This window comes from Ursus maritimus, unplaced genomic scaffold (assembly GCF_017311325.1).
Source record: "Ursus maritimus isolate PB19 unplaced genomic scaffold, ASM1731132v1 scaffold_25, whole genome shotgun sequence".
In the NCBI taxonomy this organism is placed as follows: domain Eukaryota; kingdom Metazoa; phylum Chordata; class Mammalia; order Carnivora; family Ursidae; genus Ursus; species Ursus maritimus.
This window is the reverse complement of record NW_024425008.1, coordinates 25633912-25661477: the sequence shown is the minus strand read 5'-3', so window position 1 is coordinate 25661477 and position 27566 is coordinate 25633912. Positions and strand designations below refer to the sequence as shown.

At 39.8% G+C, this 27566-nt stretch overlaps 1 protein-coding gene across 1 annotated transcript in view; it reads left to right on the top strand.

The window, feature by feature from the left end:
• The first annotated feature begins 12448 nt into the window (after positions 1 to 12448).
• The window catches only part of YLPM1 (YLP motif containing 1), a 74467-nt gene continuing 59349 nt past the window's right edge, over positions 12449 to 27566 (top strand). The window contains 5 exon segments of the mRNA XM_040641652.1: positions 12449 to 13103; positions 13105 to 13527; positions 22198 to 22434; positions 23608 to 23787; positions 24546 to 25540. Of these exon segments, the coding sequence (XP_040497586.1) occupies positions 12639 to 13103; positions 13105 to 13527; positions 22198 to 22434; positions 23608 to 23787; positions 24546 to 25540 (2300 nt within the window). The 5' untranslated portion in view covers positions 12449 to 12638.

The window sequence follows — 27566 nt, the reverse complement described above, 5'->3', positions numbered from 1 at the left end:
GTGTTGTACAGACGTAAAGACAGAGATATGGGCCAGTGGAACAGAAGAGACGGCCCAGAAATAAATACTTGCATATATTGCCAAGCGATTTGTGACAAGGGTGCTAAGACTACACAATGGGGAAAGGACAGTCTCTTCAACAGATGGTACTGGGGAAAACTGGATATCCACATACAAAAGAAAGAAAAATGACTCCTACATCATAAAAATTAAAGTGGTTAAAAGACCAAAACATAAGACCCGAAACTAAGAGAATATAGGGGGAAACCTTGAGGACATTGGACTTGGCAATGATTTCTTGGATATGACACCAAAAGCAAAAATAGACAAAAGGAGCCACATCAGATTTAAATGATTCCTTCTTTCAAAGGAAGCAATCAACGGAGTGAAAAGGCAAACTTTGGAATGGGAGAAAATATCTAGAAATCATACATCTGACAAAGGATTAAAATCTGGAATTATAAGGAACTTCTACAACTTGACAACAAAAAAAATAATCCAATTTAAAAATGGGCAAAAGACTTGAATACACAATTATCTGAAGAAGATACATGGATAACCAATAAGCACATGAAAAGATGCTCAGCATCACTAATCATAAGCGAGGTGCAAATTAAAACCATGGTGAGATACCACCTCACATCCATTAGGATGGCCACTATCCAAAGAACAGAAGGTAAGTGCTGGCAAGGATGCAATCAATATCCGATTAATTGGAACACTTGTCACTGTTGGTGGGAATATAAAATGGTACAGCCACTATGGAAAACAGTATAGTGGTTTCTCAAAAAAATCAAAAATAGAACTACCGTGTGATCTGGCAATCCCACATCTGTGTATAGTATAAATCCAATAGAATTCAAAGCAGATCTCAAAGAGATACTTGGCATACCCATGTTCATTACAGCATTATTCACAATAAGCAAGAGGTGGAAGCAACCCAAATATCCATTGATGGATGAACGGATAAAGAAAATGTGGTATATTCACACAATGGACTATTACGCAGATTTTAAAAAGAAGGAGATCCTGTTACATTCTACAACATGGATAAACATCAAACATTATTCTAAGCAAAAGAAGCCAGTAACAAAAGGACAAATACTGTATAATTCCACTCATGAAGTGTCTAAATTAAGCTAAAGTTAGAGACAGAGAGTAGAAACATGGTTGCCAGGTGCAGAAGAGGGGGGGGTAGGGGACATTAGTGTTTAGTGGATATAAAGTTGGTTGTGCAAGATGAAAAGTTGTGTTGCACAGCAATATAAATAGACTTAACACTTACGAGCTGTACACCTAAAAATGATAAAGATGGTAAATTTAATGTGATGTGGTTTTTAGTACAATAAAAAATAGATAGAAGATCGAAGCAATACACAGTGAGAAATTAAAGTTTATCAAAGGAAGTCCCCTTCCCATTAAGAACTGCTGCTTTGTTTGCTATAGGCCTGTGAACATAAGCCCTGTTGGCTTTCAGAGTTAGGTGTTTTGGGGACCCATCCCTGGTGTTGGGGCACTAGATGTGTATCCAAACCCTTCACTCCTCAGGAAGAAGCTGGGAGTTGGGGGTTCCCTCCCAATTATTTGGTGCTATGTTGAGGATGACCTTCATGATGACAATATGTCTCAACCCTTCCTACCCTTTTTGAGGTGAGTATTTCTCATTTGCCTGATGTATAGTAGTCACTCAGCTAGTTTCTGAGTTTCTCTCCGAGGCAATTGCTTCGTGTGTAAATTCTGTGCATCCACGGGAGGAGGGAAGCTCAGGAGCCTTCCATATCAGCATCTTGATCTTTCTCCATAATAAGGAAATTTGCAGTTATAGAAAAATGCAAAAAAGTGCTCAAAACCTGATGGGGACTTGTGAAAAGAAATAGGAACCAGCTTGACAAGGCTCATGCTGGTCAAATTTGAGGCAGTTTAATCATCAAAATTAATAATGACAGTAATGGATTATCACATTGATTTTTAAACTATATTTGACATATAATGTGTATATTTAAGGTGTACAACATGTTAATACATACTGATTATTTATTTATTTATTTATTTATTTATTTATTTATAAAGATTTTATTTATTTGTCAGAGGGAGCACAAGCAGGGGGAGCGGCAGGCAGAGGGAGAAGCAGGCTCCCTGCTGAGCAAGGAGCCCAATTTGGGACTTGATCCCAGGACCCTGGTATCACGACCTGAGCCAAAGGCAGATGCTCAACTGACTGAGCCACTTAGGCATCCCCATACTGATTTTGAATAAAGAATCCATGAGTCCAGAAGATGCTAAGAATAAACAAATAAAATGGGATAGGAGAGCTTTCATATATAGGAATATGACCACTATTAAGTGTAAAAGGAATGATAGAAATATAAAAATCATTGTTTTATAATCACCATTGTACTGTTTCAGGCAAGAATCTTTAGTGGATGCTAGAACCATTGGTGGAAAACTGTGGGGAACAAGATATTTCCAGAGCCTCAAAGTATCACCCCACAGATTAGTTATATATACCTTTGCAATAGAGAAATTTGGCAGTCACTGCCTTTAGCAAATGACCAAACTTGATATTACTATTGAGGGGATGAACTGGCATGTATAGATTGTGATGTATAGAAGGATACAATACCCATGTAATATTTTTTGTCTCCCAAATTAAAAATTTTTCACCTGAATCTAATTATGAAGAAACTATCTGTCAAACCCCAAATTGAGGGACATTCTGCAAAAATTGTTTTAGATTCTTTTTTTTTTAAGATTTGTTTATTTATTTTAGAGAGAGAAAGAGAATCCTGAAGCAGACTCCCCACTGAGTACAGAGCCCAGTGGAGGGCTTGATCCCAGGACCCTGAGATCATGACCTGAACTGGATTGGATTCTTAAAAAATGTCAGTATCATGAGGTGAGGGGGAAGGATGGTGAACTATTTTACATTGAAGGAGACTAACAAGGCATGACAACTAAATGCAATGTGTTATCCTTGACTGGACTCTGAATTAAAAAAAAAAAACACGAAGAGGGGCACCTGGGTGGCTCATCAGTTTAGCATCTGACTCTTGATTTCAGCTCAGGTCTTGATCTCAGGGTCATGAGTTCAAGCCCTGTATTGGGTTCCAAGCTGGGCATGGAGTCTACTTAAAAAACAAAACAGGGGTGTTTAGGTGGCTCAGTCGTTTGAGTGACCAAGTCTTGATTTTGGCTCAGGTCGTGATCTCGGTCATGGGATCAAGCCCCACATCAGGCTCTGTGCTCAGTGGGGAGTCTGCTTCTCCCTCTCCCTCTTCTCCTCCCCCAACTCCCTCTCTCTCTCTCTCTCAAATAAATAAATAGATAAAATCTTTAAACAACAAACAAACAAACAAACCAAGAAGCCATAAAGAATATTGTTGGGACACTTAGGGGAATTTAAATATGGACTGATTGCTAGATAATATAATTGTATTTGTTAAATATCTTTAGCATGAACATTATATCGTAGTTACATGTAAGGGTACCCTTGTTTTAGGAAATACATGCTGAATGTTTATGTATGAAGGGTCACAGTGTCTTCAAGTAACTAATGATTTGGGGAAAGATGGATAGATAGATAGATAGATAGATAGATAGATAGATAGATAGATAGATAGATATAGATAAGAGAGAAAGGAGGAGGGAGAGGGAGAACGTGAGAAAACGTTAACAAATGGTGTGCCTAGATGAAAGGTAGAGGGGTGTTTGTTTACTCTTTTCACTTTTCTCTAGGTTTGGCATTTTTCAAAATAAAAAGTGGTTTAAAAATATGTGAAACACACAGTAGAGAGAAAAGATAACTGACAGAGTAGTGTCAAGGGATGGAATCTAGAACATGAAGACCAGCATTAACTTGGGACAGGAGAAGAGCCACTTGAAACTGGAGGATAGGAGGCTGGGGTGGCTGCCAGTAAAGATTAGTATGTAGAAGTGTGAGCAGAAGTTGAAGGAGTTTGTGTCTATTGGTGTCTCTCTGTAAAGTTGAAAGCTAGGCCATTTATTGAGGGACAAGGCTTGAGGTAGTGGTGAAGGATTGAAATAGCTACTGTACTGAGTGGGAGAGGTCGATGACATAAAATGATGGCAAAGTAATGATGAGAACCTAGAGGGAACTGCAGAACCTGAATCAGTAGTGGGACTAATTGCATGCTGTGTGGTTTCTCCATAACCATTCAGCAAAACAAAGTTCAGTAAGCTATAAGGGGAATTTACAGGGCAAGTACCACAGTAGAACAAAGAGTTGAGGATGCATGCAAGAGAGATTGAATTGATATAATGTAAGTTCAACAATTGATAGGAAAAGAAATAAAACTATTGAGAGGGGCAGTGAACTGGGGGTTAAGGATTGGGGCTCAAGAAGGTTGACTAACAGATATATAAAAAATTAGGAATTGAGAGGGCTATAGAAATAAAAGATTGAGATCTGTAATTAAGGTATCAGAGGTTCCAGCAAAGATAACAGCTGATGTTGTATTACAGGTACCAATTGTGGGTAAAGATTTTGAGATTGATATAATAAAAAAACTTTGAGCCTAAGTTGTTCATTGATTAATACATGTATGTGCTGAACAGAAGTCTAGCATGAATAGCACACACATAGGCCAATTCTAAGAGCTCCTTCAGTAGAAATTGCCAAATTGGTCCTTCATGATCACAAACTTGATTCTGTTAATTGAGTCAAAGTTACGGGCAAATTGCCCACAAATATCCAATGTACAGACTGGCCAAGAGATCATGAGGTGGGCTGTTAGGAAAGTTTTGTCCTAAGGAAGTAGATCCGCTCTTTGGGAAATTTAGATCCAAAGACGTGAAGAGTTGAATAGTTACAGACAGAATAGAAGCCATACATAAAAGCAGCAGTGCATCTAACACCAGAGTACCACAGTGTCAGAGTCCCAGGGTAGGAATTGATCAAGAACCTCCTAATGCTGAGGGAGTAACAGCTACATCTACTTTGGGTCCTAAGCACCACTGAGATCCCTGAAAAACATTCCAATCTCTGCAAGGTCCACGTGCAGCCCTCCTTGTAGTGCCTAATAGGGTTTCTGGTTTCCAAGGGGCCCAACTGTGTGTATGAGATTCCTGTTTCCATATGTATCCTTAGAATATATATCTAGCTTTCAGTTATGGTGCTTTCAGTGCAAAAAATAAGGAAATGCATCTTGAATAACAGGAATTTCAAAAGTAGTGTAGCTCTACGCACAGTACAATCAGCTGAAGCTCTACATCGCTCAATTTTGAACTTTGTCATCAAAGCTCCCAGTTGGCTGTAAACAGCGGAGCAACAAGCTCCTTGTTCACATCCGTTAGAAAGAAAGAGGGCTTCTTTCCCAATCGTGTAATAAAAAACCCTTGTCTTCAGTGTGATTGTACCAACTTTGGGCAGATGCCAACCCTTGGGTGGCCAAAGAAAGGTCACGTGCTGATTAGGTTACTACAGAATCTCCCAATAAATGGCAAGAGGGAATATATAATCATGATTGACTTAAACTAATTGGGACCTACTCTTGGAGCTGGAGATGGTCAGCTTTTTCTGAGTGACATGGTGACATGGGATATATATGGGGAGATGTGAACACCTGAGCAAAATTGGAATTTTATTAAGAAAGAAGGAAGGAAATGGATGTTCTGTAGGCAAACAAAAGTATTCACTACACCTCATTCTCAAACACTTGAGTGTTTGAGGGAGAATTATACAAGTTGAAACTGTTTTAGAGTATAGAACAAGTGTCAACAGTTTTTTTCTAATTTTTCCTCAACCCACTTTATTTTTTTTTTAGATTTTATTTATTTATTTGGGAGAGAGGGAGAGGGAGAAGCAGACTGCCTGCTGAGTAGACAGCCCGATGTGGGACTTGATCCCAGGAACCCGAGATCATGACCCAAGCCAAAGGCAGACACTTAATCAACTGAGCCACCCATGTGTCCCCTCAACCTGCTTTAATATTTCTCCATTCTCCTTTAATTTTCCCACATTAAAGTATGTAATACTTTATGCATTTAAAGGTATCAATTTATGTTATGTATTTAAATATGCTTTTGAATTATGAAATATTGTATGATATAAATATTGCATATATCGAGTATATTTCAGGTATAAAGAATATTGCTAGGGGCACCTGGCTGGCTCAGTTGGTTAAGCATCTGCCTTCAGCCCAGGTCATGATCCCAGGGTCCTGGGATCGAGCCCTGGGGTCAGGCTCCCTGCTCAGCAGTGAGTCTGCTTATACCTCTCTCTCTGCCCCTCACCACCACTCCTGTGTGTGCACGCTCTCTCTCTCTCTCTCTCTCAAATAGATAAAATCTTTAAAAAAAAATTACTAAAATGAACACCCTTGCACCCTCTCCCAATTTAAGAAAAAGAATATTACCCATAACTTTGAAACTTTCTATGTAATCCTCCTTGATTACATTCCCTTCCCTCAACTCCACCCCACCTCTGAGGTAAACACAGTCCTGGATTTTGTATTTTTGTCCTCTTGATTTTCATTATAGTTTTATCCATCATTTGAATACCTTGACTATATGTTTGTAAGGTGTATGTTTTTGAGCTGCCTATAAACAAAATCATATGTACTATTTCTTAATGTGGTAACATAAAATTTACATTTTAACCATTTTTAAGTGTACAGTATGGTTGCATGAAGTGCATTCACATTGTTGTACAACCAGCCAACTCCAGAATTTTTTTTCATTTTCCCAAACCAAAACTCTGTCCCCATTAAACAACCACTCCCCATTCCGCTCTTCCCTCAGCTGCTATCAATAATGATTCAGTTTTTTTGTCTCCATGAATTTTAGTATTCTAGGTACCTTATTTAAGTAGAACTATACAGTATATGTCCTTTTCTGACTGGCTTATTTCACTTAGCGTAATGTTCAAGATTCATCTATGTTGTAATATGTCAGAATTTCCTTCTTTTAAGACTGAGTAATATTCCACTGTATGTATAAACCACTTTTGTTTATCCATTCATCTGTCAATGGACACTTGGGTTGTTTCCACCTTTTGGCTGTTGTGAATAATGCTGCTATGAACACAGGTCTACAAATATCTCTTCAAGTCTCTGCTTTCAGTTCTTTTGGGCATATTCCTAGTATATACGGTCTTTTTGTTGTTATGTTTCTGAGATTCATCCATGGTAATATGTGGAGCTGTCATTCATTCACCTTAATTGCTACATGATATTTCATTGTGTGAATATTAAACATTTTGTTTATCCATTCTCCTCTAGATGGTCATTTGAGTTTCCAGTTTTTGCTGTTACCAACAGGCTACATTCTTTTACATACCTCCTTGTACAAATGTATAAAAGTATCTCTAGTCCCAGATACATACCTAGAAGTGAAATTGTGTCATAAGGCATTGTATATCTTCAGTGATAATAGATATTGTCAAATTACTCTTTACGTAAACATCTGTACTCCCACCAACAGCATATGAGACTTTCCATTGCTCCACAGCCTCATTAGAACTTGGTGTTGTCAAATTCAATACTTGAATACAGATACTGCCAGTTGTCCCCAGTATTCTCTCTTTAATCTTCCTCTAATAATATATCTCATGAGTTTTATCTGTGTTGCCCAGGTGGAAACTATTTCCAAGCCTTCCTGAAGCTAGGAAAGGCCACCCAACTAAGTTGTAGCCAACAGGATGTAACTGAAAGTGATATGTATCTCTTCTGGGTCCTTACCTTAAAAGGCATCCTCCTTAAAAGGTATTCTTCCCTAACCCATCTACTTGCCTACGAAATGGAAGCTTTATGTTGAAGATGACAACTTTGGGCTGCTTACCTCTGAACTGTTCTATGAGTGAAGAATGAACTTCTGTTTAAGCCACTATACTTTAGTGTCTCATTGTTAGAGCAGCTTAGACTGCATCCTAATTAATACATTAGTTATTCAGTTTTAAGTTCATTCCCAATTTTACCCTTGCTCAGAGGGCTTGTGTTTGTTCTCTCTCAAGATCTTTCTGGTGATGTTCTTTCTGCATTTGATTTCTACTGTTAAACTTCTTTTTATGCTCCTGTCCTTAACATATTTGCCTGACAACGGTGGCACAGGGTAGTGGATGTTGGCTGTTGCTTATCCACATCCACTCCTCCTTCCTAACAGCACCCAGACTTTTTTGTTTTGGTTTGATTTTGGAATGTTACATTTTCCCCAATCGTATGCAATTTCCCCCAGTGTTACATTTTCTCCAATTGTATGCAGGATTTAGATCAGAATACCCAGCCCTTTCGCTATAGAAGATGAGGGAAACACTGGAGGCTCTTTCTTCTAGATCCTTCCTCTTACCAGACCATATATCTGCAAAGGCACTGAGTGGCTAAAGGTATATATAAAAAAAAAAGTTGAACTTTGTTTCTTATAGCATCCAGAGCTTTGATGATAGAATAGCTCCTGTCTTGGCTTTTTCCTACTCCTAGATCTAGTTAAATGACCTTCTTTTGCTACATGATATTTCATTGTCTATTTCGTGACTCCCACAGTATCTTTTCAATACATTTTTAAAGTCTCAGCTGTTGCTATGGATAACATCCAAAGAACTGTAATGGATAGGACCACCCTCAAGTTCCAGGCTCTCCTAAACTGTGATCCATTGAGAATGGTTAGAAGGCCTTGCTACATGTTAATTGAGATTACATATGAACACCTATGGGTTTCTTTAGGATAAAATGAGAACATGATTCTGTAATAGAGGAAGAAGCACTAACATTGACAAGGTTATGTGTGATCAAGCTAGTCTTAAGTTTAGACATTATCCATCCAAAATCCTGGTGAAAACCTGCATCCTAAGGATGCATAGGTCCAATAGGAGGCAACTGCCTCTAGATCCTGTTGTTTAGAGCAATACAAGCTGTAAGAGCCAGCAGAGATTTTTTTATTCCTCAAAATGGCACGTAAGCCATCAGCCAATCAGAATATGGCCTCAAACCACTAACCAATCAAATGTCACTTCCTCCTCTCAGCCCTCACCCAAGTCCCCCTAGCAACAGCGAGAATGAAACATAAGAAAGAAGTACTGCTGGGTTATAAACCTAGACCAGAGAAGACTCATGCAAGTTGACTTTGACAGCACTGACAATTAAGAGCTAACCCCCTCTGGAGTCTCCCACACAAAACCTTCTGTGTGATTTGTGCTTTAATTCATCCCTTCGTTCATTTTGAATAGGAGAACTTTATATTTTTGTTGCTACTTTTTTCATCTGAGATTAGTAAAATTCATCTCTAAAAACTTGGCCCAGGATTGGTCATATAATGTGAAATCAGTGTCACTAAAATGTCTTGAGGAGAGCTTCTTTTCAAGAATTTTCTGGTATGGATAGGGTTTCTGTATCATAAAGATGGCTGTGATTTTTTGAAAATTGTGCAGGCTGGAAGGTTTGAGTGGCCAACTATATGTTAGTTCCCTGAGAGTAAGAATCTAGGGGAGAAGATTTCCTATAGCATCTAAAACAATTCCCAATTAGATCTTTATCTTGAAACAATGAGGGGAACGTGGAAGGGCCTATTTAAACAAAGGTGCTGTCTCCCAAGTAGGTGCTGAAAGACCCATGGTTGTTGAGGTATGCAATAGAAGACAGGACAGCTAGAACCTACCAATGCCAGGTGGGAAAGGAAAAGGCGAAGAGAAATCTTTTACTTCCCTCCATCTAATCTCATCTTTCTCTGTCTTCCACTACTATCACTTTTCTCCTTCCCACTTTTTTTTAACTTTTAAAAAAATTGTGAAGTACACCATACAAAGATGAAAGCACAAAGGATAAACATACAGTTCAATAACTTTTAATGAAGCAGATATTTGTGGAATTACTATTTGGTTCAAGAAATACAACATTGTTAGCATTTCAGAAACCCTATTCGTACCCCCTTCCAACCACTACCCTTTCCCTCTCCCCAAAGGCAACCACTAGTCTCACTTTTAACATTATCATTTCATTTTGTCTATTTTTGAACTACATGTAACCCAATTGTACAGTAAATACTCTTTTGAACTTCTATCTTTCAAAAGTTTCTTGGAGATACACTTATTTAATTATACAAACAGAAAAGCGCATAAATCATAAGTCGTAGAGCTGGATGAACTTTTCACAAACAAAACATACCTATGTAACCAGCACCCAGATCAAGACACAGAACATTACCAGCAGCTGCCTTTTATCCCCCCTTTCAATCACTATCTCTTCACCCCAAGGGTAACTACTATCCTGAATTCTAAATGGTTGCATATCAATTATGTCTATTTTTGAAGTTATATATGTGAAAACATACAGTACATATTCTTTTTTGCCTAGCTTCTTTTGTTCAACATTATGTTTGTGAGATTCACCTGTGTTGTTCCATGTGGTTAGTTTGTTCATTTTCATTGTTCTGTATTCCCTTGTATGAATATACCACAATTTCATTATACATTCTAGTGTAGGTAGACATTTGGGTTGCTTTCCAGTTTTTAGCCATTACAAGTAGTGCTGCTATGAACATTCTTGTACATATCTTCTGTATAACATATACATGCATTTCTCTTCATTATGTGCCTAGTGGTGGGATTCCTGGGTCATAGACTATGGGTCTGTTCAGCTTTAGTAGATACTGCCAAATAGTAATTCAGAATGGTCACCCTAATTTACACTTCCACCATCAGTGTAGGAGAATTCCATTTGTTCCACTCTTTAGCTTGCAGCTACCTAACTCCAACCTCAGGTTTCAGCATCACATGGGCATTCTGTCTGTGCATCTGTGTCTTCATGTGGCCATCATTTTATAAGGACACCAGTCGCATTGGATTGACCCTACTACAATATGATCTAAACTAATTACATCTGCAACAAACTTATTTCCAGAGAAAGTCACATTCTGAGGTATTGGAGATTATTTTGTGGGAGAAGGGTGAGACACAATTCAATCCATAACAGATGTGATAATAGTGAACATCTGTTGTTGATCCCAGAGGGAAAACTTTCAACTTTTCACAATCAAGTGTGATGTTTGCTGTAGTTTTTAAAAATAAATACTCTATAAGATTAGGATGTTCCCTTTTATTTCTGGTTTGCTAAGATTTTTAAAAATTGTGAATGGATGTTGAAATTTATTATATTCTTTTTCTTCATTTAATGAAGTGATCATCTCATATTCTCCTTTAGGCTATTACTATGGTAAATTACATGTATTTTTAATATTTTTCAAAAGAATTTCAATAGAAAATGTTAACATTGCAAGTAAGTGGGATCTATGAGTTGGACAATGTTCTGTTTCTTTTTTTCTTTTCTTTTCCTTTTCTCTTTTTGGGAAAAGAAGGGGCATAAGGGCAGGCAGGCATCTATCTGACCTGGCCCTAATGTTCTGTTTCTTGATCAGGGTACTAGTTACACAGTGTGATTGGTTTGTGAAAATTCACTAACCTGTACACTTACGATGTTTAATTTTACGTATATACATTATACTTCAACAAAAAATTAAGAGAAATGCGGCTAAATTCCTATTTGAGAATGAAAACTCTTCTGAGAGATATTTAGATGCCCCACTTTCCACTCACATCTACCTCCTAAGAGAGGTGAAGATCTGGGTTGCTAAGATGGAAGGAAGGTCAAATCTTTAAGTGGTGCACAACTGACACACTGACACACTTAATATTCTCAGACTTAGGTAGTTTTTTTTTTCTTTCCAGAATTCAATGTGTATCAGCCTTGTTTTTTAGTGATTCACTCAAGCCAAAGTTGAGTATTATGTTGACAGATTGTATTATTTTCTAGGTCACCCTCTCCAGACAATCTTTGAATCTGGTTTTTGCTATCTTTGCTTTAGCTGAGATTCTCCAACATGAAATTTTGTGCGTTGAGTTATTCTAAAGAATTCCATTTCCAACCTTTTATAATAACTGCAGATGTTACCTTTCAGATACCTGCAGGAATTGGTGTAGTCTTACATTCTGTCTTCAAAATGTTTCTATTCTTCACAGATTTGTTCCCAATCGGATTTTTTTTGTTAGAATCGAATTAAATTTATTCATTTAATATGAGAAGAACTGACATCTCTACAATTTCTCCCTTTTCATTCAGGATCATGGTAAGCCTCTCCATTATTTCAAGTCTAATTTATTCCCCTCGGATATGGTTCTGTAGTTTTCCTCATATAAGTTCTACATATTTCTTATTAGAATTATTCCTACTTGTTTCATGGTTTTTTTGTTGTTGTTGAGATTGTTGCTATTGTGAATGGAACCTTTTTTTTTTTTTCATTCAAAAATGAACCCGTGGAGCGATAGGATCTCTACCACCCCTTTCAGCTGTGAGACTCTATGGTTCCTCGGTTCTATGAGAACATTCTACTCGCACGTCCATTATCCGAACCTGAAGGAAGATGGCAACCGAGAGTCACCAAGCAAAGGGTCACTCTATCTCGCCTTTGTTCTCCTCTCGGTGGCTACTGCGCAGGCGCAGTCGCTCCAGTGCCGTCCCCGCCTTCCCGGTCGCGGGCCCAGCTCGGTAGCGCCGGCGCACTGGCGCGCTCCGTTTACACGCTCCGGGGCCTGTAGGCGCCGCGAGTTCCGGCTGTCGCCGTCGCCGCCGCAGCTCCTGGAGGTCGGTTGCGACGAGTAACGGCGCCGGGACGAGCCCTGCGCCGCCTTCTCCGATATGTACCCGAATTGGGGCCGGTATGGCGGGAGCAGCCACTATCCGCCGCCGCCGGTCCCGCCGCCGCCACCGCCGGTGGCGCTTCCTGAGGCCTCGCCGGGGCCCGGGTACTCGAGCTCGACGACTCCCGCGGCCCCCTCCTCCTCGGGCTTCATGAGCTTCCGCGAGCAGCACCTGGCGCAGCTCCAGCAGCTGCAGCAGATGCACCAGAAGCAAATGCAGTGCGTGCTCCAGCCCCATCACCTTCCTCCGCCACCCCTGCCGCCCCCGCCGGTGATGCCGGGGGGCGGCTACGGGGACTGGCAGCCACCGCCGCCACCGATGCCCCCGCCACCTGGGCCGGCCCTCAGCTATCAGAAGCAGCAGCAGTACAAACACCAGATGCTCCACCACCAACGAGATGGGTCTCCTGGTTTGGTTCCCATGGAGCTGGATTCCCCCCCTGAATCTCCCCCCGCACCGNNNNCCCCCTGTACCGCCGGGGTCCTATATGCCCCCGTCTCAGTCTTACATGCCCCCACCTCAGCCGCCACCCTCGTACTACCCCCCGGCCTCGTCTCAGCCCTACCTGCCTCCCGCTCAGCCGTCCCCTTCTCAGTCCCCACCTTCCCAATCCTACCTGGCGCCCACCCCTTCTTACTCTTCCTCTTCCTCCTCCTCGCAATCCTATTTGAGCCATTCCCAGTCCTACTTGCCCTCTTCTCAGGCGTCTCCTTCCCGCCCCTCCCAGGGCCATTCTAAATCCCAACTACTAGCTCCACCACCACCGTCCGCCCCTTCTGGGAATAAGACAACTGTCCAGCAAGAGCCTTTGGAGAGTGGGGCCAAGAACAAGAGTGCTGAACAGCAAGCTGCCCCAGAGCCAGATCCCTCAACAATGACTCCACAGGTAAGAAAGCATCTGCCTGAGCCTCATCTTTCACCTCGAGGGCCCTAAGTGAGCAGGCCTCAAGGCTTTAACCGTGCTTAGGCTAATTTCAACACAATGAGTAGCTAATTTACACTCCAAAGGATTCTTTAAGAGTCAGAAGTCTGACATCGCAGCTAAATGTGGATTATTAAAAGAACAGTGTTTGAAGATGTTTCCGAACACCACAGAGTAGCGGGGTGGCTGAAGAGTTACTTCTCAGATATATTCTTTGGTTCCCTTTGACCGACCTCCTAGATTTTGTTGCTTTTGCAAAGCGCTTTGTTTTAAAATTGTATTTTAAACTCAAATTTCCATTTGAGAGGCAGCATAAAGACGTTGTTTCCCAAAGGGCTGGTACTTGAAATGTATACAAACCTTATGACCGGTTAGCTTCTTTAAAAAGTTATTTAGGGGCACCTGATGGCTGTCAGCTTTGTGAATTCCAAAGTGTTAGCAAATGAAGAAGGGAAATCTTGTTCTTATCAGGAGCATCCTAATTATGTGTATAGATACATAATGTAATACATAGGAGGTCTCTTCACCTTTGACCCTCTTGGGAGTCTCTTGGTTATTTTAAGGAATGGACCCATAAATCCTTTTCTTACATCACTTAAAGCAAGTTTTAAGACATAACCAATTTGCTGCATTGCATTGTTACCATTCACTCCAGAGTAACTGCCTTGGAATTTGGCCAAGATGAAAAAAAGTTAGTGATATCTTTTCCTTCATAAGATAGTCATTACTCTAAACTTCTGTTTTAAGTGATCCTTCCTACAGAGCAGTCAAAGATGAATAGAATAGCAGTAACAAATGAATTCCTCCCTTAAGAAAGAAGATAGAACTAAAGTGGAACAAATAACTTGTTATGATTTCTTAAAATAGGCACTTTTAGCAATTACTAATCTACCTCAGATTCCCTAATGAAAAGAGAGTCTTTTAGTCTACAAGCTCAGATTTACATATAAAAGATTTCCAAAAGATAGGGATGTGGTACTCTAATGGTTTGCCATTAGAAATTAAGGACACAAGCAAGTTGTTTTAAGTAAGCAAGATGTTGTGCTTGGCACATCATCAGGAGAAAACACTTGTGATGCTGGAGTAAAATAGGAGAATAAGGGATTCTGTTGGCTTATACCGAATTAGTACCATCCCACCAAGTTATTTCCCCCAGATTCCTCTTGTTATAGAGATCAAATTTCTGTCCTCATTCCCAACCCATTCTGAAATTCCCAGTGCTTTTGTTGTCAAACACTGTCAGAGTTAGTCCAAGCCAAAGTACAATATCCATATCCTTCTCTCTACTAGACTTTCTCTGGCCTTTTGAGAGACAAATGAATTGTTTTTGGAGGGAGGGGAGGAGGAATCAGACCCGTCTTTAATACAAATTCATGAACACTGGTTTGCTGGTTTTGCTTTTCTGCCTTTGCACCCTTGTCTGTATTGAACTTCTTTCATTGCTTTGAGTGTTCATTGCCTCCAGCTCTTTGGTGAGAGCCAGAAAAAAAGAGTGGAAGATGAGGCTTGAGAAGTGTGGGGGCGAGACCAAGAAGGGCCTTTCTTGTAAGCTTGTTTAGGCTTTCTTACCTTTGTCTAGAATTCATCCCAGCTTTCTCAACCCTCTCTCCCTGCCTTATAGTTGTATTGTTTTCAAGGTACATGTCAACTATCAGGGTCTCTGTGAAGCCATCCCTGAGCTCCCTCATCTGGTTGGTTCTGTTTTTCAGATTTTAAGTCCCTTGCAGACAGGGACCATCTCACTCATCTTTTTATCCTCTGTAGCACCTAGGACAGTGCCTTGCAAATTGTAGGCTCTCCACAGAGATTTGTTGAATAAGCGGCAAGAGTTGTCACCTTCTAGACTTAGGATACTTCGGCTTATTAGATTACACGGGTTTTCTTCATGCCAGTGCTGATCTCTGACGATGAACCCTTCTGCAAATTTATTATTCTTTGGTTCATATTTTATTTTTGGAATATGTCATTAGAGATTTTAATGGCGAAAGATTATAAACACACACAAAGGTAGAGAAAATGGTATGGTTTCTTCTCTAAACCCATCATTCAGATTCAACAACTGTCAAGATTTTATCATGTTTACTTCACCTATGCCTTTTTTTTATTGCTGCTGACATATTTTAAAGCAAATCTTAGCTCTCATGTCATTTCATCTCTACATTCTTAGTCATATTTTTTTGAAAAATGGACCTTTTCGTAGGTAAATACATTATAACACCTACAAAAACTAACAACAGTTTCTTTGTATCATCTACTACCTGACCCATTCGGACTTCCCCTATTGTCTCATCATCCTAATTGGAATTAAAAATAATTCCTTGATATCATCCATGTTAAACTTCCCCAGTGGACTCAGTCATGTTTTAATGGTTTATTCAGATCAGGATCCAATATAGACGTTGTGAAGCAGTATCATTCTTTGTTGTGGAAGGAAGTCCTGTGCATTGCACGATGGTTTAGCAGCGTCTCTGGCCTGTAACTACTGAATGTTGGTAGCAGCCTCCGATGGGAAACCAAAATGTTTCCAGACATTGCCAAATATCCCTTGGGGGTTAAAATCACCCTCAGTTGAGAACTTCTCATCTAGATTAGACTCTTCTATTCTCTTTTTCTACCCCATGCCATTGAACTTGATGAGAAATCTATCTCAGGTGTTCTGTAGAATGTCCCACATTCTGGATTTGTCTGCTGTCTGTCTCTTGGTTTCTTATCATTTGACTTGTTCCACTCTCTTTCACGTTTCTGGTAAACTCTGAAAGCTTAGATTTAAGTTCACCTTTCTTCTGGCAAGTGTACTTCATAACCCGGGTGGTGCTATGTACTTCATTTGCATGCAATCAGGAGACACACAATGCCTGGTTGTCCCACTATTAGTGGAGCCAAGATTGATTAGGGGTTAACAGTCTGGTCCCTCCATTGTAAAGCTTCCCATCAGTTTTGCCTCTAATGTTTCATCTGTGATTCATCCGCTGATAGTCTTTGCCTCAGTAAATTAGTTCTTCATTGAAGGTTATTACGTGGTGATTTTTTTCTGCCATTTCTTCTACGTTTACTATGTGGAATTCTGTAAAGAAAAAACTTTCATGACCTAGGACTATTTAATTGGAAATACAGTTGGTATAGGAAAGATAGGATAAGTGCTTAATATTTGATTTAGTTTCTAGTTTTCAGAGTAAAGCATTGGTGATTTAATGGAATGTGTGTTTTGAAGAGTTAACTTTTCTATGTGTTTAAAGGACTGGCTAGATAAGGTGCATACTAGCCTTTTTTTCATAAATTGTGACTTTATTTATCCTTTTATTCTCAAAATACTTAGGTAAGTTGACTTGGATTAGAATTTTTAGTCATTTATTTAACATTCAAGTATTTGAGTATTTGAGTAGCAAGTCTGTGCCAGGTGCCGTGCTTAGTTTAGTACCGGAGATGAAATGGTGAAGAAAATAAGACATGGCACCTGCCCTCATTGACTTGTCCCAGTGGGAAGAACAAGACATTTAATAAGTAATTAAGAGGAGTACAAGGTGCTGTGGGATTATAAAATTCACAATATCACTAGACTGTTCCTTGAGGAATGGGAAAAGGTGAGGGGTTTTCTTTTTGTTTGTTTTCTGGTTTTAAGCTCACCATTGTATTTACAGTGCCTTGCTTAGGGTCTAGCAGGTAGTAGGTGAAGAACAAATATGTTTTCAGTGATTGGATATAGCTGAGAGCTGTAACCTAATTGAAGAGGCCTCCCTTTGTAAGTGATATTTAAGTGAAACCTGAAGAATGAGTAGGAACTAACCAGATAGCATTCAAAGTAAGGCTTACTGAAAGCTCAGGGTGAGAATGGTAGACACAAATCATATCAGGGAGGGCCTCAGGACTTTCAGGCAGTAGGAAGCCATCGAAGGATTTTATATAGTCGAACGTGACACACTGGCATTTTTGAAAGCTCATTGTGTTTGCTGTCTGGAGAGTGGAATTGAGAAGGGCAAGGGTGATTTAGAAAGAATACTGAATAGAATAACCCAGGCAAGAGATAATAGTGGCTTGGACTTGGATAGTGATAGTGGAGGTGGAGGAAGTGGAAAGACTGGAGAAATATTTGTGCACTAGAATCTAATTGGAGATTGAGTAGCAGTGGAGAGGGAGGTGTCAAGGATGATTCCTGAGTTTCTGGAGTAGACTGCCAGGTAGATGGTGGTCCCATTTACTAACAAAATAGGAAAACTTGGAAGAAGAGGAAGAACAGGTCTGGGAATGATGTGAAAGGACGAGTTTAGTTTTAGACCTACTGAGTTTGAGGTCCTTGAGCCACATGATTCCAAATGGAGATGTTCAATTGGAAGTTAGATATAGGTCTGGAGTCTAGAAGTGAGATCTTGGGAGACATGACAGACTTGTGAGTCATCAGCATAAAAATGGTATTTGGGGCACAAAAATAGATGAGGTCTCCTGAGGAGTGTGTGTAGAGTAAGGATAGAGTTTAAAGGACATTGAGCCTAGACCCAAAGAATCTCAGTATCTAGGGGAACCAACAGAAGAAAGACTAAATGGGTAGATGGAAAGTCAGGACAGTGCTGTCCCACAGAAGTGCAAAGAAGACTGTTTCCAGGAGGAGGGAGTGGTCAGCTGTGTCACTACCACTGAGAGGTCAAGCAAGATAAAGACTGTGAGTTATCTTTTGCATTTACTGACATGTAGATTATTGTTGACCTTGGCAGGAGCAGTTTCATAGTGACTGAAGCCATATTGCATTGATTTGAGGAGTGATGGAAGGTGAGGAAATGGGGATGGTGAGTATAGACAACTCTTTCAAGAAGTTTGACTGAAGGAGAGAGAGAGAGAATGAGGGCAGGAGCTGGAGGAAGAGGTGAAGTAAAGGAGCTTTATTTTTTAATTTTAATTTTTTTTAGATGGGACTAAGATTATCTGGTGACCTTAATTCCTGGAGTGGAATGTGAACCTCAAAAATATTGAAAATAAATGTTTTAAATAAGTCTAAAAAATGGAAGACCATAATTTTGCCAGATTTCTCCCCACCACTTGCTTTAGGAAGTAGGACATAGTACATTTAGTGTTACAGGCATTTATGATAACCTGGATAGGAAAGGCAACCTTCCAAAATTAATCTCTAAAACATCTCTCTCTCTCTCTTTCTCTCTCCCTCTCTATCTCTCTCCCTTCCCGCCCCACCTCACACATTCTCTGCTTGGAAAATCATTTAGTACCTAGTTCATTACTGTACTGGTAGCAAGTGGTCAGTAAATGCTTGCTGAATAAATTAGCATCTTTTTGATAATGCTATTTGTGACAAATAGTTCTTACATCCTTTTGAACTCTCTTCATTCAATTTCTTTTTGAATGTGACATATGCAGTGATTTTCCTCTACCTGTGGACTAACATCCCATGTGAGATGGAGTTGTCTGATATGATGGCACAATCAGAAAAACTGGCTACTAGTTTGGCTTTGGCTTCATTAGGAAGTCCAGGCAGGTTTTATTCCTTTCTAAAATAGAACTAAATCACTTTTCTCTTGGGGTCACTGAGGACATGTCTGAATGATGGTCATTTGTAGAGCTTTAAAAATGGGCCGAAGCCTAGTCCTAGGACCGAATTAGATCTGGTTTCTGCTTATCGGGTTCATATGAAATAGAAATTGACCTACAGTGCATATTGTCAGCAAATCAACGAGTACTCGAGCTCCTAATAAGACAAAGACTAGGTCTAAGACAAAGATGGGAAGCATTGACAATAAGGTGGGTACATACAAATTGATCAAGAATCTAGATATGTACCGTTTTCATGTCTGTTGCCATTGGCTTCTAGTTTATGAAAGATGGTTTGCATCTTTGTATCTTTTAGTGATGCTTTCAAAGAAACTAAAAACAAGGGAAACTTTTAACTTCTACTTGAAAGAGACTGAGTTTATTAATTTTTTAAAGCTGAAAGATAAGCCTGTTGCTATTTTCATAAAATAGTGGAAGAAAATTGACGTTGTTTTAATAGTACATTATTGTCAACTATCTTGGTCAGTGTGCTTCGTTTTTTTATGTTCAGTAGGAAAAGTAATTATATCTCTGGAGCTGATGTTTATGTACATGGTAATTAAAAACAGAATAGCCCAGTCATGACCCAGACTTCAAGATGTAGGTAGTGAGATGGAATTTATTCCTCCCAATAATTTGGAGCAAGTTTCAGGTCATAGAAATGAGTGGCCTGGAAGGGAAATCTTCAGTTGATCAATAACCATTAATTGATATTCTCCTGTGCTCTAGCACTATGCTTAAGCACCAGGTAGGATATAAGAAAAGCATGAGACAGCTCTCTCCCGAGAAAATTACATTCTGTGAGTAAGAAAACAGATAATGAAACATTATATTTAGTGAGAAAAGAGTATATATTGTATATATTTTATGCATTTTGTTTGCATGTGGGAAACTGGAGAGGATGTACAATAAAATGTTAACAATATAGGAAATCCTGGTTATCTCAAAAATAATGAATCCCAGTGAATCTAAGCAAAACGAATCCATTTAACACAGGTACCAAAAGTTTGTTGTAAAAAGTAAAAGATTTGATTTGGGACACAATCTTAAAAAACAAAGCCCAAAATCATAAGGAATAGCTGAGTCTTAGAATGAACAAAGGATAGTGTTGATTTGGTTTCTGTACTATAATTTTTGTTATAATACCAACAAAATTATATGGCAGTATTATATGTCATCTTTTATTTTGGTTTTGGATATATTGAAAAAGAAAGTAGAGATTTATCAGTTTTCCTAGGGGCTATTTTCAACCTTTGATACTCATATCATTCTCTTTTGCAGTTCCTATTATAAAAATATTTTGGTTGTTAACTGGCAGGACTTCTGCTAGATCCTCAGCTATCAGTAAGGGGTTCCAAAATTCTCTGCCATCACTTTCATAAAATCCTACATCCTTATAATTGTAGTAGGAATACATGCTGTTGTTAATTATGGAAGTATAAAGGGTAGTACGTGAGTGAGTATTTTAGTGTTATGACAACTTTTTTCCTCATGCACCCTTGTAACCGTAGGGAGTTATATAATGAATACTGGGAAAATGAAGGTCCTGTAGTTATGTCTGAGTGGTGAGATTTTTTTTTTATTTTAATTAATTAGTTATTGCTTATTTGTACAGTCTATTCTCTTTATTTGAGGTATTTGTGTTCCATAAAGTTGCCAAGAACATTGAATTAGTGAATACTAAACCATTGCTCCCAGGGGAAATGCAGGGTTAGGTTCCTGTGAGCCTTTGGTTTGGTCTCATTTTCATCAGCCAGTTAATACACCTTGTTTTATATGTGTTCCTGTTTAATGACACCTTATTTTATACACTTTGCTGATTCATTAACATTGAACTCACAGCCAACAGCGTAACAAATGTCTGAATGAAATTTATCTGACGCGCAGATTTTCTGTGTGAAACACATTACAGATTTCTTGCACTTAGGAACACTAGACAGCACACCACACCATGCTTGCAGCCATTTTAAACAGCAAAGGCACCAACAAAAAGCACAGAAATCTGAAAAATGTGGTTCTAAGTAGACCATGAAAAGGACCCTTATTTACAGTATGAGAGCTAAACAAAAAGGCAGAGCATGGCCTCGTTCTACCACAGCAGGAAATGTGCAAGTCAGGCAACTCCGATTTTTCAGTGCTCTATTACTCATGTCCACAAATGACAGCCAAAGTTTCCTGAGTATTGATTTTGGAGTTAGAAATAAACTTTAGCAAGTAGACATATTTGCAAATATAGAATCCATGAATAATGAGGATCAGCTGTATTTTCTAATTATTTCTGCATTAGACTTGTTATTGTTGTAACTTTTTTCAAGTGGAAGCACAAAACAAGCTTCAGAAAGTTAAATTACAGTATAATTTGGAGGACAAAGCTGAGACTTTTAAAATAAATAGTATTCTGAAACACAGTATGTTCTCATTTATGTGTATGTAGCTGGCATACAACAGGTGTTTAAAAGAGGGAAGAACACTAGAGGAGAGAGAAGGCAGAGAAGAGACAGAACTATTTGGTCATATTCATTAATTACAAGACCCCTTGGATAAACCCACACCAGCCAACGGCAGGTTAAAAATAAGCAGCTGAGAAAACGGAAAGGATTTCCTCTGAGCATTTATCAAAAAGACTGCTCTCACTTTCAAAAGTATGTGTGTTAAAAGAGTAGAGAAGTATGTTGAATTAAGATATATGGTTTAACTTAAATTTATAAACTTGGGGGAGGAATTGAAAGATCTTGTTTACTTATTTGCCTTTCTCAGTCCAGCTTTACCTTTTCTTACATATAGACATGTGAACAGAAATACAAATGCAGGTCTCTGTCAACACCAAGTTGCAGATTTATAGGATTTTCAATTAAAATTCTTTTTTTTTTTTTTTTTAGATTTTATTTATTTATTTGACAGAGAGAGAGAGACAGCAAGTGAGAGAGGGAACACAGGCAGGGGGAGTGGGAGAGGAAGAAGCAGGCTCCCCGCGGAGGAGCCTGATGTGGGGCTCGATCCCAGGACTCTGGGATCACGCCCTGAGCTGAAGGCAGACGCTTAACGACTGAGCCACCCCGGCGCCCCTTCAATTAAAATTCTTAAAAATGCCTTCTGTTGTAGGAACAGCAGCAGTATTGGTATCGGCAGCACCTGCTTAGTTTGCAGCAGAGAACAAAAGTGCATTTGCCAGGACACAAAAAAGGTCCTATCATAGCAAAGGATGCACCTGAGCCGGTAAAAGAAGAAGTTACTGTCCCCGCTACCAGTCAAGTACCAGAACCCTCTTCATCTGAGGAGCCCCCGTTACCACCACCTAATGAGGAGGTACCACCTCCTCTCCCACCTGAGGAACCCCAGGTAACCATAAAATTAATTACTTGGTGTTTAATAAATTATCTAGCTTTGTTTCTGATTCTTTTATATATACCTTTGTCAAAATGGATATATGTTTTTATGTGGTTTTTTCTAAGTACATGTAAAATTCCAATACGGTAAAATTAGACAAATGCCTGATTGAGTTTAGAAAAGACATTTTTCTTTTTTTCTTTCTTTTTTTTTTTTTTTTTTTTTAAAGATTTTGTTTATTTATTTGACAGAGATAGAGACAGTCAGTGAGAGAGGGAACACAGGCAGGGGGAGTGGGAGAGGAAGAAGCAGGCTCCCAGCGGAGGAGCCTGATGTGGGGCTCGATCCCATAACGCTGGGATCACGCCCTGAGCCGAAGGCAGACACTTAACCGCTGTGCCACCCAGGCGCCCCAGAAAAGACATTTTTCTGATGGTTGAAGTGAGTGAAGAATTAGACACTCTTCCGAATTGAGGCTCTGTAAGCACTAACAGGATGCCAGCGTGTTTTCACGTTGGCAGCACAGCGCAGTAGTTACGAGCTTCAGCTTCTGTTGTCAAACTGTGCTCAAGCAGTAGTCGAGGCACTGCCACTTGCTGGAGGCGGTGACTCTGTGCAAGTTAGTTAACCATTCTGTGCTGCAGTGTCCTCATCTGTAAAATGGGTATATTCAAAGAGTGGCTATCTTAGAGCTGTCGAAGCATTCAGTGTGATAATCCTTGTCACTGAACATACTAACTGATACACGGGAAGTTCCCACTTTGGTCCAAAGGTATTTGTTCTCCCAAGAGCCTATGTGGAAACTTTATTGAGCCATAATGATGACATTGTAGTCTATTGGTTAAAAGTGGCTACTGTGAAAAAGAAAAAGATTTCTCCTAGAGTGCAAAGGACATAGCTGTAAACTGACTTTTTTGGGGAAATGGTTGCCCTGTTTAGGAACAGCGAGATGATTATTCCAATGAAGACTATGGAATTTATAAACTCTTTTGTGTTAGTATTCATGACCCACAGTGTAAGTAGAGCCAGGTATTTTCTGTAAACATAAAAACTTTTCTCAGTCAGCCAGAGTTATAGAGATTCTGGACTTTGTAATACAATACTTAATGAAATGTTCAGGTTTTTTGTTAACTTGGTTGCTGTTTTATTACTTACATACAAGCGTATTCTCTCTTCTGTCTTTAGTCCGAAGACCCAGAAGAGGACGCTAGGTTAAAGCAGCTGCAGGCTGCAGCCGCGCACTGGCAGCAGCACCAGCAACACCGGGTTGGCTTCCAGTATCAGGGAATAATGCAGAAGCACACGCAGTTACAGCAGATCTTGCAGCAGTACCAGCAGCTCATACAGCAGCCGCCACATATGCAGGCAAGTGCTTCCTCAGCCGGCACGTGGGAAGTTGTCCCAAGTCACTTAAAGGACTTGTCATTCCTGAAAGAGGTTTAAATGTGCAGAAGGAGAAAAATTAAATTAGATGTTTCCAAGGGGGTTCCAAATAGTTCTCTGGCACCTCACCAGGGACTTGGGAAGTACAGCTTTATGAAAATGCTCTTGGGGTGGGGCAGGTAGAGTGGAGTCTTCTCGTCATGTCAGTCCAGGCAGGTGTTAGAGGACTGTTGCTAAGGTTTTAAGAACCAGAGATTCTTACCATGTGGGTTCAAGTTGCCTACAAATCACTTCAGTGACTGACAAGCAGAAATCCACCAAAAAGGTCACAGCAACCACCACAGAAACCTCAGGAAATGCACCACAAAAGAAACTTGTTCTTCTTGTATCTTGAAGACACAAACTTGTGTCTGTATGTCTATAGGAATAGATCATTTTTCAAATCCTTAAAGTGATCCATGGTAATATGAAAAACTTGAAAAATAATTATTGCCGAGATAGGTATTTGCTTGTGTTCAGTTGGTTTCTCCAACTCTGTGATAACTTACAGAAATGGGTCAAAGGAAGAAAGAACGATCATCCTTAAGGAGATGTAACAAGTTTATCCTTACTAGCCTCCCAAAATCTTTAGTGTTTTCATTCCCTAAGACTACAAATGCTCTTGATTCATTAATATTTTAACTTGTGATTAGTCCTCTTGTATGAATGTCTTGAAATAATTGTCACTCCTTTGTTCGTAGACCATGTCTGTAGACGTGCAGCTGCGGCATTATGAGATGCAGCAGCAACAGTTTCAACATCTCTACCAAGAATGGGAGCGGGAGTTTCAGCTGTGGGAGGAGCAGCTCCATTCTTATCCTCATAAAGATCAGCTTCAGGAGTATGAGAAGCAGTGGAAAACATGGCAGGGACATATGAAAGCAACTCAGACCTATCTCCAGGAGAAAGTCAATTCATTTCAGAACATGAAGAACCAGTATATGGGGAACATGTCAATGCCACCTCCTTTTGTTCCGTATTCTCAGATGCCTCCACCTCTACCAACAATGCCCCCTCCGGTATTGCCTCCATCATTGCCACCACCAGTGATGCCCCCTGCCCTGCCTGCTTCAGTGCCACCGCCTGGCATGCCCCCACCTGTGATGCCACCTTCTCTACCAACCTCTGTGCCCCCACCTGTGATGCCTCCATCTCTCTCTTCTGCGGGGCCACCCCCGGTTCTTCCCCCGCCTTCCCTCTCTTCTGCAGGGCCACCCCCGGTTCTTCCCCCACCATCTCTCTCCTCAACGGCGCCTCCACCTGTCCTGCCCCTCCCACCATTGTCTTTAGCCACACCTCCTCCAGGATTACCTCCCCCTGGGGTTCCACAAGGGATACCTCCTCAGTTAGCAACAGCCCCAGTCCCACCAGCCTCCAGTTCTCAGAGTTCACAGGTTCCAGAGAAACCTAGACCAGCACTGCTTCCCACTCCTGTGTCTTTTGGTTCAGCCCCACCCTCAACCTACCATCCTCCATTGCAATCAGCTGTTAGCCCATCAGAACAAGTGAATTCTAAAGCTCCTCTGAGCAAGTCTACTCTGCCATATAGTTCATTCTCATCTGAGCAAGGACTTGGGGAGTCTTCAGCTGCTCCATCTCAGCCAATCACTGGAGTCAAGGACATGCCAGTGAGGTCAGGTGGACTGCTTCCAGATCCTCCTAGAAGCAGTTACTTGGAAGGCCCAAGAGGCCCAAGGTAGGTCTGCCTTTGTTTGGTTGGTTGGTTTGGTTTGGCTTTTTTGTTGATGTAGGCTGAGTAGGCCTTGATGGTATAAAAAGCTTTATTTACACGATTTTTATGTTCTCTTTGTACTTTTACATACATTCCTGGTTTACAGTTAATAATGTTAGTATTGTTCACTTATTAGACGCGACATAATAAAATCTAGAAGTAGTAACATGCCCCCATTTCTTTGATGTCACTGTTTTTATCCTTTATGTAGAGATTATAGTCCAGGATGAATGTCCTGTTTTAGAGAAATGCTTATCAATTTCTTACTGACTTTTTAGCTTCAAAAGTAATATTTATTAAATTTTATCTTTTTTGTTTTTTTCTCTTAATTTGACAAATAACTGAATTGGTAACTTTTCTTTGTTAGATAATATGCCAGCTGTTTGAGATAAAGATGAATAAGCCAATATTCTAGTGAGATAGGCAACAAAATTTAGTATAAGGGTAAATAGGACTTTTATCCATTTGTTCAGCAAATATTTATTCCTGCTCTGTGCTTATAGCAGTGAATATAACAGAGCAGACAAAATCCCTACCCCATGGAGCTTATTTCCTGTATATTTCCCTCAATTTGGGAGCTGTTTTCCTTTTGTCCGAACCACATTTTTATTTCGAAAAGCACACAGAAAAATTTACTAGTAGTCTAAGTTGGTTTTTTTTTTTTTTTTTTGCTTTGCTTTTTAAAAAGTGTTAAATTCATTTTTCCAAGTTTGTAAAAGTATATTCCCCCCCCCAGGTTGACCTAAATGTTGATTTTCCTATAGAGAAACTTTATCAGTCACATTTTTTTCCCATTGGAAATTGTGATAGAAATACATACTCCTGGGGCGCCTGGGTGGCACAGTGGTTAAGCATCTGCCTTCGGCTCAGGGCGTGATCCCGGCGTTCTGGGATCGAGCCCCACATCAGGCTCCTCCGCTATGAGCCTGCTTCTTCCTCTCCCACTCCCCCTGCTTGTGTTCCCTCTCTCGCTGGCTGTCTCTATCTCTGTCCAATAAATAAATAAAATCTTAAAAAAAAAAAAAAAGAAATACATACTCCTTATACTAAATTTAGATTGTACAGAAAAATATTTTAAAAAGTGAAAGTCACCTAATTCCACAATCTAGAGATAATAATTTAAAAAATACATGTCATAAAAAATGAGATCATACTCAGCATATTATCTTGTAAACTTGCTTTTTCCACTCGTCAGTACATTGGTTAGTTTTCCATCTCAGTGTCAATGTATCTAAAGTATCATTTTTAATTTAACCTTAATTTTGACTTTTGGAAACAAAATATATCTTTTACTTGTTCCCCAAATTTATAACTCTGAAAACAACATGGCACGAAACTCCACCATCTTATAAGGTGTTGACAGTTCTCTAGAAAGTTTATTTCTTGCATTGAACCTAAATGTGTTGCTATAACTTCTACCTGTTGATTCTAGATCTGCCTCTGTGGCAACACATAATTAACATGAATTCCTCTGGGTGCCAGAAGCCTTGCCAGAGGCTTTACATATGTTATCTCATAGAGTCTTTTCAGCAACCTGTGAACTAGGCTAGTTCATACCCTGCATTTACCCTTTACAGACTGGGGCTGAGAGGTTTGAGTAACTTGCTCAGCATCTTACAACTGGGAGAGTAGAGCCTGTCCACACCCAGTGGGAGCAGAGTCCCGGGGGTCCCCAGAGCAAAAGCACTAGTTAAGCACTGTGTTTAATGCCTTGATTCAGTGATACTCATACTGTCAGTGATTACAAGTGCATTTTGTAGTCTTAATTTATTTGGCATGTGTAACTTATTAGAATTCCTACTTATCTCTTGGATTAAGCATTGCCTTTTAGATCTGGTGACTAATTTGCTATCAGAAAAGTACATGTTTAACACCTTGTGAGACATCGATTTCCTGCTCCCATTTTTTCTGTCATTTTACTGTTTTCTGTCTTTTGCCTACCAAATCTTGTTGTAAATTTAGGACCTATTTTAAGTGTTTTCTTACCTTA